We start from the raw sequence: 21,894 nt of genomic DNA on the forward strand, positions 1-21,894 counted from the left end.
GTCACAAAATGATTTCTATAGGCTATTTTATTTTCATCCAGTTACAATTTTACAGCTTTTCTATGTTGTCAATTCTGATAGCCACTTTACTCGTTTTGAGGGCCCAATTTATCCACAGAGCCATTGTAACTTTTACAACTTCGGAATTACTAACCAAGACTGTCATTAATTAAACACTTTGACACTTTGCTCCTCCTTCTACATGTACTTTACCCTCAACTCTCAAGAGTAAGAGTCTTTGCTTCTCCATGACATCATTTATCCAGGGAGATGAAATATGCCAATTAATACCAGCAGGAATCTTTTTCATGCTTATTTATTTTTATTTTTTTATTTTTTATTTTTTATGAGACGGAGTCTCGCTCTGTTGCCCAGGCTGGAGTGCAGTGGCACGATCTTGGCTCCCTGAAACCTCCGCCTCCAGGGTTCAAGTGATTCTCCCACTTCGGCTTCTCGAGTAGCTGGGACTACCGGCATGTGCCACCACACCCAGCTAATTTTCCTATTTTTAGTAGAGATGGGGGTTTCACCATGTTGGCCAGGCTGGTCTTGAACTCCTGACCTCAAGTGATTCGCGTGCTTTGGCCTGCCAAAGTGCTGGGATTACAGGTGTCAGCCACTGTGCCCGGCCTCTTTTTTGTGTTTAAAATATGACTTGAAAAATGTATTAGGCTCATGGGATGATCAGAGCACAGAAAACTGTTCATTTGGGAAGAAAATATTTTATATTTGCATTTAACCCTCACTCAGAATTCCACCTTAGTACTGCAGCATTTCCTCTACTTTTCAGAACTTTTAGTCCTCAGCCTTTGGTGAGCCATAAACTTCCCCAATTCCTACTTTACTCTATGCCCTCATATATATATTTAGTTTGTTCTATACGTTTATACTTACTAAGAATGCTTTGCAAATTTTCTCAAATTATTTTATGGATAGCTCTGTCTTTCTGAACTGTAAGTTAAACTACTCCTAAAAATGAGCTGATTTTCTACTTCTTTCAAAACTGCTCTTCTCCTCAATTGTACTAGATGCAGTACTACGCATATAAAATGATCTCAATAAACGCATGAAAGCTTATTTCCTGTCTAAAGAGGCACATAATCCATTTATCTCACCATTTGAGGTAGAAAAAGAACGGACTATAACAGTCCAAATTTACTACTACATCCTTTTCAAAAATCTGATCTCGATTCCGTTTTCTATATTCCCATCATTCTCAATTCTGACTTAAGTGATGGGAGAAAAGATTAATTCCAAAGACAGTCAACTAGAGCTAAGACAAAGTAGTTAAGTACAAGAAAATTAAGTGCTAATTTATTAAGTTATCAAACTAAAGAAGAAAGGGAGAGAAGCAAAACTGATCTTAGTGGACTAAAACTCTGCTCTAAAAGGTACAAAAAGGCCACTCTTCATGATTGGTACATATCTTTTTTTTTTTTTTTTTTTTGTGAGATGGAGTCTCGCTCGGTCGCCCAGGCTGGAATGCAGTGGCGTGATCTCGGCTCACTGCAAGCTCCGCCTCCCGGGTTCACGCCATTCTCCTGCCTCAGCCTGCCAAGTAGCTGGGACTACAGGCACCTGCCACGACCATGCCCGGCTAACTTTTTGTACGTTTAGTAGACACAGGGTTTCACCGTGTTAGCCAGGATGGTCTCGATCTCCTGACCTCGTGATCCGCCCGCATTGGCCTCCCAAAGTGCTGGGATTACAGGGGTGAACCACTGCGCCTGGCCACCATGATTGGTACACATCTTAAATAACACCTACCTCTTATCAGGAGCTGCCCTGGAAAGATTCCGGTCATGCTGTCTCTCTTTTCGCCTGTCATGCCGGATTTCATCCCTCTCACGTGCCTCCCCATCCTCTGTGTGAACAGTTGAAAAGTACTTCACTGTAATATGTATTATATGTGTGCATACGTGTACACGTGTGTATATATATATAATTTTTTAAAAAGAGACAGCGTCTCACTCTGTCACCCAGGCTGGAGTGTAGTAGCATGAACATGGTTCACTGCAGCCACTACCTCCTGGATTCAAGTGATCCTCCTGCCTCATCCTCCCGAGTACCTGGGACCACAGATGTGTGCCACCATGCCTGGCTAATTTTTAAATTTTTTGTAAAGATGGGGTCCCACTTATGTTGTCGAGGATGGTCTCAAACTCCAGGCTCTAGTGATCTTCCCACCTAGGCCTCCCAAAGTGCTGGAGTCACAGGTGTGAGCCACTGCACTCAGCCCCATTAGTATTTTGTTTGTTTTGAGACGGAGTTTCGCTCTTGCTGCCCAGGCTGGAATGCAGTGGCGCGATCTCAGCTCACCGCAACCTCTGCCTCCCGGGTTCAAGCGATTCTCCTGCCTCAGCCTCCCAAGTAGCTGGGATTACAGGTGTGCACCACCATGCCGGGCTAATTTTTTATTTTTAGTAGAGATGGAGTTTCACCAAGCTAGTCTCAAACTCCTGACCTCAAGTGATCTGCCGCACCCAGCCAATATTCTGAACAAGAGAATATTTTTTAACCTTAGAAAATTCCAAACTTCTTTGTAGTCACACTCAGCCTTTTAAACCTTACTTGCAATTAATTTAAGTCTAATAAATGATATTAGTTTAATTTTTGAATGTGAATTCTAGAATCAAGCATGCGGCTAAAATATTTAAGGGTAAAATGTATTGCTGTCTTCAACTTACTTTGAAATGCAATGCAGTAAATCGGACAGACAGATGGACAGAAAGATGGGCAAATATGTGATAAAGCAAATTTATCAATGTTAATTGCTTTTAAAATTTATTTTTGATATATAATCATTATACATATTTATGGGGTATATATATTCGATACATGAACAAAATGTGTAATAATCAAATCAGGGTAATTAGGATATCCATCACCTCAAACATTTGTTTCTTTGTGTTGGGAACATTCTAAATCTTCTAGCTATTTTGCAATATACAATAAATTATCATTAACTATTCTTCTCTTCTAGCTATTTTGCAATATACAATAAATTATCATTAACTATTCACCCCACTGTACTAGGAACATTAGAACTTACTCTTTCTAACTGTATTTCTGTACCATCAACCAATCTCTCTTCATTCCCTGTCCCCAACATCCTTCCCAACCACTGGTAACCACCATTCTACTCTCTGCTTCCTTGAGACCAACTTTTTTAGCTCCCACATACAAGTGGGAAGATTCAGTATTCGTTTTTCTGTGCCGGGCTTATTCACTTAATAACCTTCAGTTCCATCCATATTGTTGCAAATTACATGATTTCATTCTTTTTTATGGCTGAGTAATATCCCATTGTGTATATAGACCACATTTTCTTTATCCATTCACCCACTGGACACAACTTGATTCCGTATCTTGGTAACTGTAAAGAGCACTGCAATAAACATGGAAGTGCAGATATCCCTTTTTGATTTGATATACTGATTTCCTTTTGGATATATACCCAGCAGTGAATTGCTGGATCACGTAGTGGCTCTATTTTCAGTTTTTTGAAGAACTGCCATAGTGTTTTCCATAGTGGCTGTACTAATTTACATTCTTACTAAAAATGTACTAGTGTTCCCCCCCTTCTGTATCCTCGCCAGCATCTATTATTGCCTTTTTAATGATAGCCATTTTAACTGGAGTGACATAATATCTCACTGTGGTTTTGATTTGAATTTCCCTGATGATTAGTGATGCTGAACATTTTTTCATACACCTGTTGGCCATAAGTATGTCTTCTTTTGAGACTGTCTATTCAGATCATTTGCCCATTTTAAAATCAGATTATCTCGTTTCTTTGCGATTGAGTTCTTGTACATTCTGGTTATTAATTCTTTCTTAAATGGATAGTTTGCAACCATTTTCTTCCATTCTGTAGGTGGCCTCTTCAGTCTGTTGACTGCTGTGCAGAAGCTTTTCAGCTTGACGCAATCCCATTTGTCTATATTTGCTTTTGCTGTCTGTGCTTTTGAGATTTTACCCAAAAAATCTTTGTCCAGACCAGTGTCCTGAAGCATGTCCCCAATGTTTTCATCTAGTAGTTTCATAGTTCAGGCCTTACATTTAAGTCTTTAATCCATTTTGATTTGATTCTTGTATGTGATAAGAAATAAGAGGTCTATTTTCATTCTTTTGCATGTGACTATTCGGTTTTCACAGCATTATGTATTGAAGAGACTATCCTTTCCCCAATGTATGCTTTGGGCATCAGTGTTAAAAATCCACTCATTGGCTGGGCATGGTGGTGGTTCAGGCCTGTAACGCATTTTGGGAGGCTGAGGCGGGTGGATCACTTGAGGCCAGGAGGTTGAGACCACCCTGGGTGTAATGGCAAAACCCTGTCTCTAAAATAACACAAAAATTAGCCAGGCGTGGTGGTGTGTGCCTTAGTCCCAGTTACTTGGGAGGCCAAGGTGGGAGGATAGCTTGAGCCTGAGAGGCGGAGGTTGCAGTGAGCTAAGATTACACCACTGCACTCCAGGCTGGATGACAGAGTGAGACGTTGTCTCCAAACAATCAAAAATTCCATGCATTTATAGCCGATCCATTTATTTCTGGGTTCTCTATTCTATTCCACTGGTCTATGTGTCTGTTTTTATGGCAGTACCATGCTGCTTTGGTTACTATAGCCTTGTAGTATATTTTGAAGCCAGGCAGTGTGATGCCTCCAGTTTTTTTTCTATTTATTCAGGATTGCTTTGGTTATTTGGGGTCTTTTGTGGTTCCATACAAATTTTAGTATTGTTTTTTCTATTTCTTTGAAGAATGTCATTGGTATTTTGATAGGGATTGCGTTGTGTCTAGAGCTAGCTTTGGGTAGTATGAACATTTTAACAATACTAATTTTTCCAATTCATGAGCATGGGCTATCTTTCCATTTTTAGTGTGTCTTCTACAATTTCTGTTTTTAAAATTTAATTTTTTTTTTTTAAAAAAGAGATAGGGTCTTACTATGTTGCCCAGGGTGGTCTTGAACACCTGACCTCAAGTAATCCTTCTGCCTTGGCCTCCCAAAGTGTTGGGATTACAGGTGTGAGCCACCATGCCCAGCCTCTTCAATTACTTTCATCAGTCTTTTATCATTTTCTTTGTGGCGATCTTTCACTTCTTTGGTTAAGTTTATTCCTAGGAGGCTATGTGCAGTGACTCACGCCTGTAATACCAGCACTTTGGGAGGCCGAGGCAGGCAGATCACCTGAGGTCTGAGACCAGCCTGGCCAACGTGGTGAAACCCCATCTCTACTAAAAATAAAAAAAATTAGCCAGGCGTGGTGGTGTGCGCCTGTTGTCCCAGCTACTCAGCAGGCGGAGACACAAGGATTGCTTGAGCCTGGGAAGCCGAGGTTGCAGTGTGCTGAGATCATGCCACTGCACTCCAGCCTGGGTGAGAGTGAGACTCCGTCTCAAAAAAAAAAAAACCTTTATTCCTAGGTAGTTTTTGGTAGCTATTATAAATGGGACTGCCTTCTTGTTTTTCAGCTTGGGTATGCTATTTGTATATAGAAATGCTACAGATTTTTGTATGTTGGTTTTGTATCTTGTAATGTTACTGAATTCGTTTATCAGTTTTAAGTTTTTTGGTGGCATCATTAGGTTTTTCTAAATATAGGATCATACTGTCTCTGACAAAGTATAATTTGATGTCGTTTTTTTTTGTTTTTGAGATGGAGTCTTGCTTTGTTGCCCAGGCTGGAGTGCAGTGGCATGATCTCAGCTCGCTGTAACCTCTGCCTCCTGGGCTCAGGCAATTCTTGTGACTCAGCGTCCTGAGTAGCTGGGATTACAGGTGAACGCCACCATACCCAGCTAATTTTTGTATTTTTAGTACAGACGGGGTTTCACCATGTTGGCCAGGCTGGTCTTGAACTCCTGACCTCAAGTGATTTGCCCATCTCAGCCTCCCAAAGTGCTGGGATTAAAGGTGTGAGCCACTGTGCCTGGCCTTCCTTTCCAATCTGGATGCCCTTTATTTCTTTCTCTTGCCTAAATTTCTCTGGCAAGGACTTCCAGTCCCATGTTGAGTTACAGTGGTGAAAGTGGGCATCCTTGCCTTCTTCCAGATCTCTGAGTAAAGACTTCCAATGTTTCTCCATTCAGTATAATGTCAGCTGTGGGTTTGTCATATATGGCCTTAAGTATTTTTAGTTATGTTCCTTCTAAGCCCACTTTGTTGAGAGTTTTTATCATGAAGGGATGTTGAATTTTTTCAAATGCTTTTTCAGTTTCTACTGAAATGATGCTATGGTTCTTATTCTTGGTTCTATTAATGTGATGTATCACATTTACTGATTTGCATATATTGAACCATCCTTGCATCCTTGGGATGAAGGATAGTTCAGTTGATTATGATGAATGATATTTTTTAATGTGTTGAATTCTGTTTGTTAGAATTTTGTTAAGGATTTTTGCATCTAAGATTATCAGGGATGTTAGCCTGTGGTTTTCTTTTTTGTTGTATATTTGTCTAGTTTTGGTGTCAGTATACTAATGACCTTGTAGAATTAATTTGGAAGCATTCCCTTCTCTTCAATTTTTTGGAATAGTCTGAGTAGAACTGGTATTTAGTTCTTTAAATGTTTGGAAAAATTCGGCAGTGAAGCTGTCAAATCCTGAGCTTTTCTTTCATGGGAGCAATGTTAATTGTTAAAAAAAAAAAAAAAAAAAATTTAGTGTAGAATCTAGGTGGTAGGAGATACGGGTGTTCATCATATAATTCTTTCAGCTTTTCTGTATGTTTGAAAATGTTCATAATAAAATGTCAGGAAAGGCTGGGTGTGGTGGCTCATGCCTGTAATCCCAGCACTTTGAGAGGCTGAGGCAGGTGGATCACCTGAGGTCAGGAGTTTGAGACTAGCCTGGCCAGTATGGTAAAACCCCATCTCTACTAATAATACAAAAAATTAGCTGGGCATGGTGATGGGCACCTTTAATCCCAGCTACTCGGAAGGCTTAGGCAGGAGAATTGCTTGAACCCAGGAGGGGGAGGTTGCAGTCAGCTGAGATTGCATCATTACACTTCAGCCTGGGCAACAAGAGCAAAACTCCGTTTCAAAAAAACCAAATAATAATAATAATAAAAAAGTCAGAAAAAAAGAATTATGCATAATGTTTCCCTTATATTTTCAAAGATTCTATTGAATAAAGGACTGTCGGCTTATTTCCCTTAGGGGCTGGCTGGATCTTGATTTCCACTGCATTTATATCTATCTTCATTTTTTTCTACCCTCGCCAGTCTGAGGGAATGGAGTACAGTTAAGAGCATAAGATTTGGAGCAAGCCTGTCTGGATTCAAATCCTGTTTCTATAGCCAATTAACCATGTGACCTGGGCAGATTACTTAATACTATAAGCCTTAGTTTCCTCCTCTGTAAAACAGTCACAATAATAGTATCACTACATAGGGTTATCCCAGGGATTATGAGATAATGCAAATAAAGTACTCAGAGTGGTGCCCACCATAAGAAGCACCTGATAAATGTTAGTTTTTACTACTATCTGGCAAGAGATTCATTAAAATTTTTAATTTCTTGAGAACGATTCTGTTGTCTTTTTCTTATTAGTTTAGAGAACTCAAATGCAGTAAGTTTTACTTCTAATTATCTTCTATGGTTAGGTATACAACCAGGCAGGTATTTATATCTCACCTTATTAAGTCATTCATATATAACCGAGGGAAGTGGATCACTACTTAAAACCCTGGTTATTTCCCTATGGTTGAACTCTAGACTCTTGTAACCAATTACCTGGCACCTCCATCTTAAACTTAACATATCCTTAACTATAATAAATTCTTCATCTTTCCCTCCCAAACCTGTTCCTCCTGCAGTCTTCCCAATATTAGTAAATAAAAGTAATATTTACTTTTATCCTGAGCAGTTGGCAATTTAATCCTTCCCAACTGCTTAGGATAAGAGTTCTGGAGTCATCCTTAACTCCTACTTTTTTTCGTATCTCCACCTAATCCACAAACAAATTTTGTCAACTCTACCACCAAAATACATCCAATATGGGACCATGTTTTTGTTACCTCTTGTTACCATCTCTCTTACAGTTTATTTGGAAGGCATTAGCCCATGCCCATTCCACAGTATTCTATTTTTAACACAGCAGCCAGGGAGGTCTTTTTTTTTTTTTTTTTTTGAGACGAAGTCTCACTCTGTGGCCCAGGCGGGAGTGCAGTGGCGCAATCTCGGCTCACTGCAAGCTCCGCCTCCCGGGTTCACGCCATTCTCCTGCCTCAGCCTCCCGAGTAGCTGGGACTACAGGCGCCCGCCATCACGCCCGGCTAATTTTTTTGTATTTTTAGTAGAGACGGGGTTTCACCGTGTTAGCCAGGATGGTCTCGATCTCCTGACCTCGTGATCCGCCCGCCTCGGCCTCCCAAAGTGCTGGGATTACAAGCGTGAGCCACCGCGCCCGGCCAGGGAGGTCTTTTAAAAATATATGTTAGGGGAAATGGTCATATGGTACAAAGTCTCATTTATGCAGGATGAGTAAGTTCTGGAGATCTAATATACTGTATGTTAACTATAGTTAACAGTACTGCATTGTATATTTGAAATTTGCCAAGAGAGTAGATCTTAAGTGTTCTCACCAAAAAATTTAAAAAGTAACTATAAGAGATGACTGGTAAGTTAATTAGCTTGGCAGTACTGAATATTTCACAGTGTATATTAAAACATCATGTTGTATGTTTTATACAATTTTTATTTGCCAATTATACCTCAATAAAGCTGGAAAACAGTATGTCAGGTCATTACTCTGCTCAAAACCCTGCAATTGCTTCCCTTTTCACTTGTAGTAAAAGCTTTATCTTTAGGTTAAAGGGCCATACATGATCTGGCCACTACTCTTCCCACCTGCCCTAACTATTCTGACACCTCATCTCCTACTTATCCCCTTCTTTCTCATACAAATCCAGTCATATTTGCCTGTCTGCTCTTCCTTGGGCCACACTAGGCATACTCCCATTTCAGAGCCATGTACTCGCTGGCCCTTCTGTGTGGGATGCTCTTCCCCCAGAAATCCACATGGTTTGCTTCCTTACTTTCTTCAAGTATTTCTGCTAACAGCACCATCTCAGAAGTGAGGGCTATTTGACCACTCTCACCTTCTGGCAATTTTATATCCTCTTTCCCTGTATTATTTTTCCTCCACAGCAATTATTAACTTTTACTATACTACATGATTAATTTCTGTCTGTCTACACTCACCAGAATGTTGACTGTTATATCCCATCCCCCTACCCACTGTCTAGCAAAAACACTTTGTGTCTAAAAGAGAACCTTGCACACAGCAGATGCTTAATATGAACGAAATAAATGAAAGAATGAATAAATGTACCAGGTAAGAATTTAGTAATGAAAAAAAAATAACCACCCTCACAAAATTTCTTAAATTATACTTAGGACTCGACTTCCCACTCTAATTGAATTAATACACCAATGTAGACCACTAAGTAAAGTCAGAGAGAAAATACTGGCAGATTTAATGATGAGAAATGCATTGGAGCCTACAAGATAGAAAAACTCTGGATTACTTCACCATATGAAGGAGCTGAATTATTCCGTTAGATACCTAATTTCTCTTAAGTTTTGAGATTAAAATAAGAGAAAATCAAGCCTATCATTTGAGTAATAATGCAATTTTGAAAAGTACACTGCTCAGAAGTTTAAAAATTTCTGGTACAGTCCCAAACTGAAGACCCACTTTTTTCTTATCTCCTGTTGCTTCAGCTTACTAAGGCAGAGATTACTCTCCATTTCTACACTATATCTGATGTATCTAAATTTTGTTTATATGTACCTACTTTATATGCAGTAGGAAAAAGATTTTCTAAAATAAGATATATTTTGTTCACCAAGCAAAATTCAATTCAGTAATGAGAATGTCATACCTTTTTCCACATGAGTTTTGATCCCAGCTCTTCTTTCCCTGGCTTTCTGGGCCATTTCTCTAAGTTTCTCTTCATGTTTTTCCTTTTCTTTCTGAGCCATTTTTCTCTCTACTTGGGCACGCATTTCCACAGCTTCACGAGCCTGTTGGTAAAGGCACATGTTAAACAGGACAGTATCATGGGATAAATATTTATGGCTATCATCCAACTCCCTAACATCTGGCTGGTAAGAGCAATTATACAGAATTCAGATTTGTTATTGCTAATTAAAACAAAGAGTCTTGTCCACTAAAAGATATCCTGCCTGGAAGACACTGCGAGGTCAGCTTTTTTCTCTGGGAATATTTTAGTGATTGAAACTATCGTGACCCCAATTAATCTTGTAAGTCAAGTATTTCACTAATGCTTTCTCAGAAACAATCTAAAGAACAAAATTAAAGCCAGGCATAGTGGCTCTCTCCTGCAATCCTAGCACTTTGGGAGGCCAGGGTGGAAGGACTGCTTGAGCTCAGGAGCTTGGGACCAGCCTAGGCAACGTAGTGAGATCCATCTCAAAAAAATAACATTTTCAAAATTAATAACACTTTCAAAGTTAATCGAGTCAACTCAAGATAAAATCTTAACTTACATCTGCTAGATAATTTTTATAAGGGTACTCACTGTGATACAAAAGACATTTTTTTTTATGTTCCAAACACACGCTATGATGCATGTGAACTTCAATATCACATATTAATTCCATAATATTTATATTTACATATATTTTTTGAGATGAAGTGTCTTACTCTGCTGCCCAGGCTGGAGTGCAGTGGTGCGTTCTTGGCTCACTGCAACCTCCACCTCCTGGGTTTGAGAGATTCTCCTGCCTCAGCCTCCCAAGTAGCTAGGATTACAGGTGCATGCCACATCCAGCTAATGTTTGTATATTTAGTAGAGATGGAGTTTCACCACATTGGTCAGGCTGGTCTTGAACACTCAACCTCAAGGAATCCACCAGTCTTGGCCTCCCAAAATGCTGGGATTATACGCCTGAGCCATTGTGCCCAGCCTAATTCCATAATATTTAATACGTTATGTAACATTAATAGATGGCCAATGCTATGAACGCCATTTTATGTAGTATTCAATTCATTAGAATGTTTATCTGCCTTTTCCTGCAACTGCCCTTTTGGAGGACATCTACATCTAAAATAGAGGAAAATTTGAAATCAAAAATTATGAAACCTAGCAATCTTCAAAAAATGGGATCATCCTAGGAAACCATTATTCTGACATGTTGTGAGGGAGCCGGATCACCACTGTGGGGTGTATGTACACATCTACAAAAGCTGGGAGCATGCAGAGAGCTGCCAACTAGCAGCTGCCATTTCTGACACACGTACCATGGGTGAGACTCTCTTTGGGTGCTCGGTACTATAGTTAAATTATCAGTACCTTAGGTAACCAAGAATGGATTTTAAAAGTAACAAGAGCATTAAACAAATTATAACAAACCAACCTTCCGATCGGCAATGTAGAGGGCTTCTGCCAATTTGGCGAAATTTTCATTTATGTGTACTGTCTGTAGTCCTCTTCCATCAGCAGCCAGACGTTTGTCTAATGGAATTGTATAACCCTAGAGTGAAAGCAGACAGAAAACCCAGTCACAGAAGTGCTTCAATTAATTATTTGAAGTTAAATTAATTTTATTTTTTTCGAGCTGGAGTCTTGCTCTGTCACCCTGGCTGGAGGGCAGGGGTGCCATCTTGGCTCACTGCAACCTCTGCCTCCTGGGTTCAAGCGAGTCTCCTACCTCAGCCTCCCGAGTAGCTGGGACCATAGGCGTGCGCCACACACTCGGCTAGTTTTTCTATTTTTAGTAGAGACGGAGTTTCACCATGTTGGCCAGGATGGTTTTGAATTCCTGACCTTGAGTGATCCGCCCTTGGCCTCCCAAAGTGCTGGGATTACAGGCATGAGCCATCGAGCCTGGCTAAAATTAAATTTAAATATGCCCACATTTTGAGAACCACTTAACTGGAGGTTCTTTTTCCTTGCATCTTTCTTCACAATGATGCAAAACAACAGCAGCTACCAATGAGTGCTTTATGTAGAAGATCAAGCACTTACACCTATGGTCTCATTTAACCTTCACGATAACTCTATAAAGCTTCTAACATTATTGTGTCCATTTCACTGATGCTTTGGTAACATCCCCAAGGTCATACAGTTAGTAAGTGGGCGATTAGGATTTAAACTCAGACAGCAGGATTTCAGAACCCAAGCTCTGGAAAAATAGATATTTGTGTTAATAATTGTGGATTTTAATAAAAGGAAATCACTGTTAAACAGTTCAACAGTTGCTCCTCAAGTAAATGTAACAGTCAAACAAAGGTAGAATCACTATAATCTTAGCATCTATAGGAAGTTAAATCTGCTGTACTGTCTTAATGATCTGTTATATTCTTAGAATCCTGAAGTTTTAGTAAATAGAAAAAAAAAGGCTGGGTGCAGTAGCTCAAGCCTGTAATCCCAACACTTTGGGTGGCCAAGGCAGGTGGACTGCTTGAGCCCAGGAGTTCAAGACCAGCCTGGCAACATGGTGAAACCCCGTCTCTACCAAAAATACAAAAAAGTAGCCAGGCATGGTGGGGCACACTTGTGGTTCCAACTACTCGGGAGGCTGAGGTGGGAGGATCGCCTGAGCCTGGGAGGTTGAGGCTGCAGTGAGCCATGATCATACCACTGCACTCCAGCCTGGGCAACAGAGCGAGACCGTCTCAAAAAAAAAAAAAAAAAAAAAAAAAAACCAAAGAAAAAAGAAAAAAAAATGTTTGCTAAACAACTGAATTTCTACATTCTAAAACTTTGCATCCCATTTCAATAACTCAAGAACTGTATTTGAATGTCTATGTAACTTTCAGGCTTAGCTTTATTTTCCAGATATCTGACTAGTCTCTCAAATGTTGACTTTTAGTCCATGGTCTCATAATAAAATGAAGCATTACAGAACCAGCTCAAGATACCATCCAGTTACATAATACTAATCAACTCAAATCAGACCATTCGACAACCTCTTTGTTTAGGGTGAGTATATAAATTCTCTTAAGAAACCTGAAATGGTCTTCTTTATCCATCAAAAATAAAATCATGAACTATGATTCAGGGAAGATGAAACAGTAACTAGCAAATCTATCCCACAATCTACAGATTCTTAACAACTCCTAGAAACTTTGGCAATTATTAGAGATATATAGCTTAAGCCTTCACTACTACAGAGCCAAGTAGTTGAATATTAAAGCACTTAAAGTATCCAAACATTTACTCTGTTCTTTTGTCATATAATCTTTTACATCAGTTTACTTTCTTTTAGAAATAATTTTTAGATATAAATTTGAGTTTTCTAAAAACCATCTTGTATTTACATGACACTTTATTCTACTTATTCCTTCTCTATGTGCTTCTGTTAGCTACAATTCACTAAAAGAACTGATATGGGGCCGGGTGCGGTGGCTCACACCTGCAATCTAAGCCCTTTGGGTGGCCGAGGCCGGCGGATCACAAGGTTGGGAGATCAAGACCAACCTGGCCAACAGGGTGAAACCCCGTTTCTACTAAAATACAAAAAATTAGCTGGACGTGGTGGCATGCGCCTGTGGTCCCAGCTACTCAGGAGGCTGAGGCAGGGCAATCGCTTCAACCTGGGAGGTGGAGGCTGCAGTGAGCTGAGATCACGCCACCGTACTCCAGCCTAGTGACAGAGCGAGACTCCGTCTCAAAAAAAAAAAAAAGGAACTGACACGGTATTCACGTGCCTGGCATACTAACATTTCTATTACATTAAAAAAGTCACCAAATTGGGCATTCCTTTTTGAAAATGCTCAGTTAAACCACGTGTTGTTTCAACTACAGTTATGCAGGCTGTAGTTGTTTTACTGGTGTTTTCCAGTAGGTTATATTAATAGAGACTGATTTGACAACTTAATTACCTTTGCATTTTTCCAGTTAGAAATACAAGGAGGAATCTTCCACTCTTGTTGTTCCTTTACAGTCATCTGAGAGAAGAGGGAAAGAAGAGACAAGTTTAGATTTATAGTCTACAAAGTAAATCTAAGTATAATCTTTATCTTCAAAGACAGCTCCATATACACTGACATATGCACAGCCGTAGTAAAAGGCCAGCAGTCCATGTTTGCTAGCACTAGTTTACCATATAATTCTAGTAATAACTTTGAACTAGTGTGAAAAATGGAAAATAATCTAGAAATTATTCTTGATAGTTATAAATGTTGGCTAGTATTTTTCCATATTTAAAGTGATGTGACTTCTTTTTTCTTTTTTTTATTGAGACGGAGTTTCGCTTTTGTTGCCCAGGATGGAGTGCAATGGTGCAATCTTGGCTCACCACAACCTCCGCCTCCTGGGTTCAAGTGATTCTCCTGCCTCAGCCTCCCAAGTAGCTGGGATTATAGGCATGCGCCACCACGCCCAGCTAATTTTTTTTAAAGTAGAGACGGGGTTTCTCCATGTTGGTCAGGCCGGTCTTGAACTCCCGACTTCAGGTGATCTGCCCGCCTCGGCCTCCCAAAGTGCTGGGATTACAGGCGTGAGCCACCACGCCCGGCCGATGTGACTTCTTTTGGATGAAAAATTGTTCTTTTGATTAACAAAACATATCTTAAAAAGTCAAATTACCAGGGACCTAATGAACCCATATATTCACTTCCTATAACATCCTTAAACTGAAACAGCAGACCTTGTCCATTCCATTAAAAGTAGGGTTTGCATTACTAATAACAAAACTTATAGCTAACATGTTATATACATTCTCATAAGCATTCTTGAAACTTCATCTTGAAAAATAAAAAAAGAAACTACAAGTCAGTGTGGTGACATGCACCTGTATAGGCATAGGGAGGTTATCTATAAAATTAATAACCATGAGTAGAAAAAAATATTTTGGACTACAGCAAAGAATACCTTTCGGCTAGGAGAATGCATGACAGGCGCAGGAGGAGAAGGTGGTCCCCGGGGAATTTTCTTATTAATCCTGAAGTATAAAAACACAACCAGAGAGTGATATAGTTTCCTCCCTTTTAGTCATCATATCAAGTCTCTCCTCCTTTTTCTTGCATAAAAGTTTCAAACATGGACAAAAACAGAGACTGTATAATGATATACATTTACCACTCCACTTCGACAATGAATAAAACATGGCCAACTTTGAAACTGTTACTCACCCCACCTCCACAACATTATTGTCATTTTGCAGAGTAATATACTTTTTTCCACTTTAAAAAGCAGCTTTAGGTCGGGTGCAGTGGCTCATGCCTGTAATCCCAGCACTTTGGGAGGCCAAGGTGGGCAGATCGCCTGACGTCAGGAGATCGAGACCATCCTGGCTAACATGGTGAAACCCTGTCTCTACTAAAAATACAAAAACTTAGCTGGGCATTGTGGCACACGCCTGTAATCCCAGCTACTCAGGAGGCTGAGACAAGAGAATCGCTTGAACCCAGGAGGCAGAGGTTGCAGTGAGCTGAGATCATGCCACTGCACTCCAGCCTGGATGACAGAGCGAGACTGTCTCTCAAAAAAAAAAAAAAAACAAAAAAAAAACCCAAAAAAACACAACAAAAAAAAGGCAGCTTTATTGAGATAATTGACATTTATTAGCTATACATATTTAAAGCATACGATTTGATTAAATTTTGACACAAATATGCACCTGTGAAATCATCATCACAAGCAAGATAGTGAACATGTCTATCATCCCCAAAAGTTTCTGCTTGCCCCTTGCCTATTCCTCTTGTCCCTCCCAACTCCTCTCTGTCCCTACCTCCTTCCCCAGAGGCAACCACCTATCTACTTTCTGTAACTATAGGTTAGTTTGCATTTCCTGGAGTTTTAGATAAATGGAATCATACTGTATGTACTTGTTTTTGCCTGGCTTCTTTCACTCAGCATAATTGTTTTGAGATTCATCCATGTTATTGTGTGTATTAGTAGCCTATTCCTTTTCACTTACTTGAACCTTGGAGGCTCCATTGGATCTTTCTGCATTTCTACCATCCGAATAACCCTCTGTTTAGCTCCAGAGTTGAATGCCACTCCTTGCTGAGATGGTGTGTATCTGAAGAAAGCAGATAAAAACTAAAGGTGTAATTAGTTCAAACTTTCAGTAGGTATTTTCCTTCTATTACAATCTTAAGCTAGACTACATTTTCATTCCTTTCGCAAAGTATTAACAGAAAATTAACAAAATATTTAGACAAAGCAGACAGCAAGAGGGATAAAAGAACATAAATTATGAGTTACAGTCAAAATATAAACTTGAGTGGTATTAGTTTGCAAATAACCCATCCTCATATGTTTTCCAACATGGAAGGTGCCGTGTTCAGTTTCACAGATAAGCAGTCTAGAAAATAGTACCTATTTAGTATGCCTGCATCTGAGGAAAAAACACTCATAATAATCCCAGCAGGCAACTTACGGTTAGCAGTTTTTGATTAATCATAGGTTATAAAACAGAGAAAAGAATAATGACAGCAGCCCTACCAGCTCTGAATTTTCCCTCAATATCTGTATGTGATTCAATTCTCTATGCAGATTTAGTCAAGTAAAACGCCTCAAAATTTAGAAGTATTATAAAGATATCTATTACTTATAAATGGAAAACTATAAATAATAATTGTGATTTAGGTCATATACCACAAGTAACTGTTAATTTCTAAAAACAAAAAATATAATTTGAAAACAGCATAGGGCCAGGCCGGGTGGCTCATGCCTGTAATCCCAGCACATTGGGAGGCCGAGGTGGGCGGATCATCTGAGGTCAGGAGTTTGAGACCAGCCTGGCCAACGTGGTGAAACCCTGTCTCTACTAAAAATACAAAAATTAGCTGAGCATGGTGGTGCAAGCCTGTAATCCCAGCTACTCAGGAGGTTGAGGCAGGAGAATTGCTTGAACCCAGGAGGCAGAGGTTGCAGTGAGCCAAGATTGTGCCACTGCATTCCAGCCTGGGTGACAGAGTGAGACTCCATCTCAAAAAAAAAAAAAAAGAAAATAGCATAGGCTGGGCACAGTGGCTCACGCCTATAATCCCAGCACTTTGGGAACCTGAGAAGGATGGATCATTTGAGGTCAGGAGTTCGAGACCAGCCTGGCCAACATGGTGAAACCCTGTCTCTACTAAAAAAAATACAAAAATTAGCCAGGTATGGTGGTGGGCACCTGTAATACCAGCTACTCAGGAGGCTGAGGCAGAAGAATCTCTTGGGAGGCAGAGGTTACAGTGAGCCAAGATCACACCACTGCACTCCAGCCTGGGCAACAGAGCAAGATTCTGTCCCCCACCCCAAAAAAAACCATAAAAAGAGGCCAAGTGTGGTGGCTCAAGTCTGTAATCTCAGCACTTTGGGATGACAAGGCAGGAGGACTGCTTGAGCCCAGGAGTTCGAAAACAGCCTGAGCATCACAGCGAGACCCTGTCTCTACAAAAAATTAAAATATTAGCCAGGCATGGTGGCATCAAGGCAGGAGGATCACCTGAGCCCAGGAGGTGGGGGCTGCAGTGAGCTGTGTTGGTGTCACCGTACTCCAGCCTGGGCAACAGAGAAACTTTGTCTCAGAAAACAAACAAAAACCAAAGTGGACACCTTAAAAAATTCTGCTTTCAATTGTCTGCAAAGACAGTAGACAGGCTTTGAGTCATTATTGAAAACAATGCATTTATAATGGTTGCTAAGTGGGTTAGTAAAAGAATACCATGACCCCCCAAGCTGAATCAAGTTCAGAATGAAACTAAGTCTTCTAGGCATGATTCATACCGGATATACTGAGCAGGAGCCAGTTTGTCAGCTGCTCGAACTGGCATGGCTGCGGCGACCTTCTGTGATACAGATTTTTCTAAGGCTACTCTTGTCTTTTCTGTTATCTGAAATAGGAAATATCACATTGAGAGTTTGGAAGTTAATCAGGATGTAAATAGTCATCGAATATATCAATTCCCAGTTACCTCTTTAATAGCTTCTTCATCAGGCCTTTGCAGGTCTGGATCATCTGCATTCATAACCTCCTTTGGAACCAGGTCAGTGTATTTGCTATAAATGACCTAAAATGTTCAAACACAAGCAGGCTTAAGAAAAGCAAACAAGGAAAAGAAACCTCATTAGCCATTTCAGATGTCAACATGCCCTCTCAGCACACTTAAAAATTTAGGACACTCAGATTTTCTCTTTTAGATTTTAAAACCAAGGAAGCTTAAAATATATAAACAAATTGCTACCCTGGCTGTAAGTTAGTAATTTTCCCTTGACCTCATGCATTTAAATTGTTTGAGATCTTCTAATCAAGTTAGTATCCAAATAAACCATGCCAACAAAATCATGCATTGATGATCACTATTTTTGAGGCCCACTAAAACTTGAAATTAATGATAATATAAATTGCCTATAGCACCATTAACCTGGATTACAAACTCATCAGAATTTAAGTCAGGTTACCAAATAATTTCCAAATTCACTGGGCCTGAAAAATTTTATTGACCTCATCCTATTTATAACACTTCTCTTTTCTGCCATCAACTCTATTCACAGACTAAGAAAATAAACATGTGCCACAGTTAAAAAACCCAGAATGCTTTCTTCCATGAGAAGACAAAAGAAAAAAAAAAAGAAAAAGAAAAATATATTCTATATATACAACTTATTTTATATCCATTATCCAAATTGAGGCCTGTTATATGACTTATACTATGCCCAACATGGTTTCTATTAGGCTGACACTGATGTGGTAGGCTCTTAACAAATAGAATACTGGTTACTTTCAGGTCCATCTATACTTCTTAAATATTTTCATAACAAGTTACATGGCATATTTTAAAGTAAAAAAGAGATACAGAGGGGCTGGGCGCGGTGGCTCACGCCTGTAATCCCAGCACTTTGGGAGGCTGAGGTGGCTGGATCATGTGGTCAGGAGATCGAAACCATCCTAGCTAACATGGTGAAACCCCGTCTCCACTAAAAATACAAAAAATTAGCCGGTTGTGGTGGCAGGCGCCTGTAGTCCCAGCTACTCGGGAGGCTGAGGCAGGAGAATGGCTTTAACCCGGGAGGAAGAGCTCGCAGTAAGCCAAGATTGCGTCACTGCACTCCAGCCTGGGTGACAGAGCAAGACACTGTATATTAAAAAAAAAAAAAAAGAGAGAGAGATACAGAAAATTCAATAAATAATAGGCATTCTACCTTTAATGCTTTAGTCAGAAATTCTTTGAGGTACATAAAAAGAAAGGACAACTTATAAATATCAAAGAAAATCAAATTCCTAGGCACTTGAGATCTCCAGAATTTTTTTTTTGTAGAACTGTTTACCACTACAAGCCAAAGTCTTCTATTAATAAGTCTATCATACATCATTCATTAAAAAAGTTTAAAGGAAATGCATGCTATTTCTAATTTTCTACTCCAAACAGAGCAAAAAAGTGTGAGCCACTTTATGGCTTATGCAACTTGACCTGACTTTGCCTATGCCTTCAATCTCCCCTTACAACTCTCACTCTCTCACTCATTATGCTTCAGTCACACTAGCTCATCTTCTGTTTCTTGAACATAACATACTTTTCCCCAATTCTAGGCCTTTACAGAGTTCTGTTTATCATTCTTCAAGTAAGCTCTCAATCTGTGTGTCTCAGATCAAAGGTCCTCCATTATCGAGGCTTCTTCTGATTGCCTTAGTAGTAACCCCTCCCCACCCAATCATTTGCTCCATAGCACTGTTTACTGTGATCAAGACTGTTCACAGCATGAAATTATCTACTTTACATGGTTATTATCTGTCTCCCCTATTAAAACAATAAAAACGGGCAGGGCACGGTGGCTCACGCCTGTAATCCCAGCACTTTGGGAGGCCGAGGTGGGTGGATCACCTGAGGTCAGGATTTCAAGACTAGCCTGACCAACATGGTGAAACCCCGTCTCTCCCAAAAACAGAAAAATTAGCCAGGCATGGTGGTGGGTGCCTGTAATCCCAGCTACATGAGACGCTGAGGCAGGAGAATCGCTTGAACCCAGGAGACGGAGGTGGCAGTGAGCCGAGATCATGCCATTGCACTCCAGCCTGAGCAACAAGAGTGAAACTGTCTCAAAAAAATAAAAAAAAAAAGTGTCTCCTGTGCTTTATAATAATGACTGGAGATATTTGATCAATATTTTTTGTACAAATGAATAAATAAATGAATTTTAGAGATATTCTGTTACATGCTAAAGGTGTTTATAGGCCAGGAACAGTGACTCACACCTGTAATCACAGCGTTTTGGAAGGCCAAGGTTGGAGGATAGCTTGAGCCCAGGAATTCGAGACCAGCCAGGGCAACATGGCAAGACCTATCTCTATTTTAAAGAATGGATGGATGAATGAATAAATAAATAAGTTTATATTTTAGGCCCTACAGAACTTTCTATAAGCTACTGATTTCCCAGAAAAAACTATCTCATGGCTATACACTAAAATCTCCAGCTTGTTTTTCTCAGGAGTGAGAAGAGGGATCAGGTAAGAAAGCCTAAGATGATTTAGCACAAAACACGTACTACTGATATGTGAGTTATTAGTGTCACCATACTCTAAGAGTGTTGATTTTGGAAGGGACCATAAAGCTCACTCTACTGAAAAGAGTGAGGTTCAGTACATTAAGATCATACAGCTACTATCTGACCTCAAAAGTCTTATTTCCTCTCAGCATGGAAAAACCTATACAACCCTAAGCTGAAAATTATATAACAACACAAGAAAAAAATACCAATTCTATGAAGAGTTAATCATGAAGAGTTTATCCCTTCTCCATAGCAACGGTTATAAGGAAAGGATTCTAAGTAAATGGCTCCCTGGTAGTCATGTATGTTCAACATAAAGTGTCAATACTAATTTAGCATACAAGAGTCATTTGCTGCTCCTTATTTGGGCATTCCAAAGTTAATAACCCTTCAAATGAGCATCAGTAAGATTCTAGTATCTCACAAGGCTGAGTGAAGGACATCTGAAGAGCAAGATTCCTCCATAGTAATTAATTATAAAACCCCTCATTTTTTTTTTTCGAGACGAAGTCTTGCTCTTGTTGCCCAGGCTGGAGTGCAATGGCGTGATCTCAGCTCATAGCAACCTCCGCCTCCTGGGTTAAAACCATTCTCCTGCCTCAGCCTCCCTCCCAAGTTGCTGGGATTACAGGCGCATGACACCATGTCCAGCTAATTTTTGTATTTTTATTAGAGATGGGGTTTCACCATGTTGGCCAGGCTGGTCTCGATCTCCTGACCTCAGGCGATCCACCCGCCTCGGCCTCCCAAAGTGCTGGGATTACAGGCGTGAGCCACGGCACCTGGCCAAAACCCCGAATTTTTATAGTCTGAGAATTAAATGTGCTGAGGAAACTGAGTACCAGGAGGCAAATGGGCTGGGGAGCGTTTTCTGAAAAATACAATATACTCTTGAAAGTATCAGAAGCAAAAATAAGCTTTGTCAACAAGATAAAGTAGTAACTCATCTGTGAAACAGATATTTTATTACAGAAAACTGGCAAAGAACTAGACTGACTAAAAGGATAAGCCTGTCAAAACATTCACTATGTGAGGTAGAAAGAAAACGCTAATCTAGCTTAGCTAGTGTGTGAAATCATACAAACAAGATAACATATAATTTATCATGGGGTCAGTTTAAAGTTGTTACGGTTTTTTAGGGGTAATACGTTGAAGGCATTCTTTTGGGTATAGTATGTGTGTAACATTTCGTTTCTTTAAGAGATAGGGTTTCATTATATTGCCCAGGCTAGTCTCAAACTCCTGGCCTCAAATGATCCTCCCACCTCAACCTTCCCAAAGTGCTGGGATTACAGGCATGAGCCAATGCACTTGGCCTGTATGTAGTATTTCTTACATAACTATTTCAGAGGGAAAAATACATACACCAAGCCCTTTATTTCAAGATTTTTCACTTGGCTGGGTGTGGTGGCTCATGCCTGTAATCCCAG

At 39.9% G+C, this 21,894-nt stretch overlaps 1 protein-coding gene across 4 annotated transcripts in view; it reads right to left on the reverse strand.

Moving 5' to 3' along the window:
- SNW1 (SNW domain containing 1) overlaps window positions 1–21,894 on the reverse strand; it is a 44,748-nt gene that overhangs the window by 3,828 nt on the left and 19,026 nt on the right. For all 4 annotated transcript variants that reach the window (XM_003808882.6, XM_055097323.1, XM_063596352.1 and 1 more), the window contains 8 exons: window positions 17,893–17,988; window positions 17,705–17,811; window positions 15,903–16,007; window positions 14,855–14,924; window positions 13,864–13,929; window positions 11,394–11,510; window positions 9,896–10,037; window positions 1,768–1,864 (listed from right to left, as the gene is read on the reverse strand). In XM_003808882.6, the coding sequence (XP_003808930.1) occupies window positions 1,768–1,864; window positions 9,896–10,037; window positions 11,394–11,510; window positions 13,864–13,929; window positions 14,855–14,924; window positions 15,903–16,007; window positions 17,705–17,811; window positions 17,893–17,988 (800 nt within the window). The remainder of the gene's footprint in view (window positions 1–1,767; window positions 1,865–9,895; window positions 10,038–11,393; window positions 11,511–13,863; window positions 13,930–14,854; window positions 14,925–15,902; window positions 16,008–17,704; window positions 17,812–17,892; window positions 17,989–21,894) is intronic.

The sequence above is a fragment of the Pan paniscus genome, chromosome 15 (genome assembly GCF_029289425.2).
Source record: "Pan paniscus chromosome 15, NHGRI_mPanPan1-v2.0_pri, whole genome shotgun sequence".
NCBI lineage: Eukaryota > Metazoa > Chordata > Mammalia > Primates > Hominidae > Pan > Pan paniscus.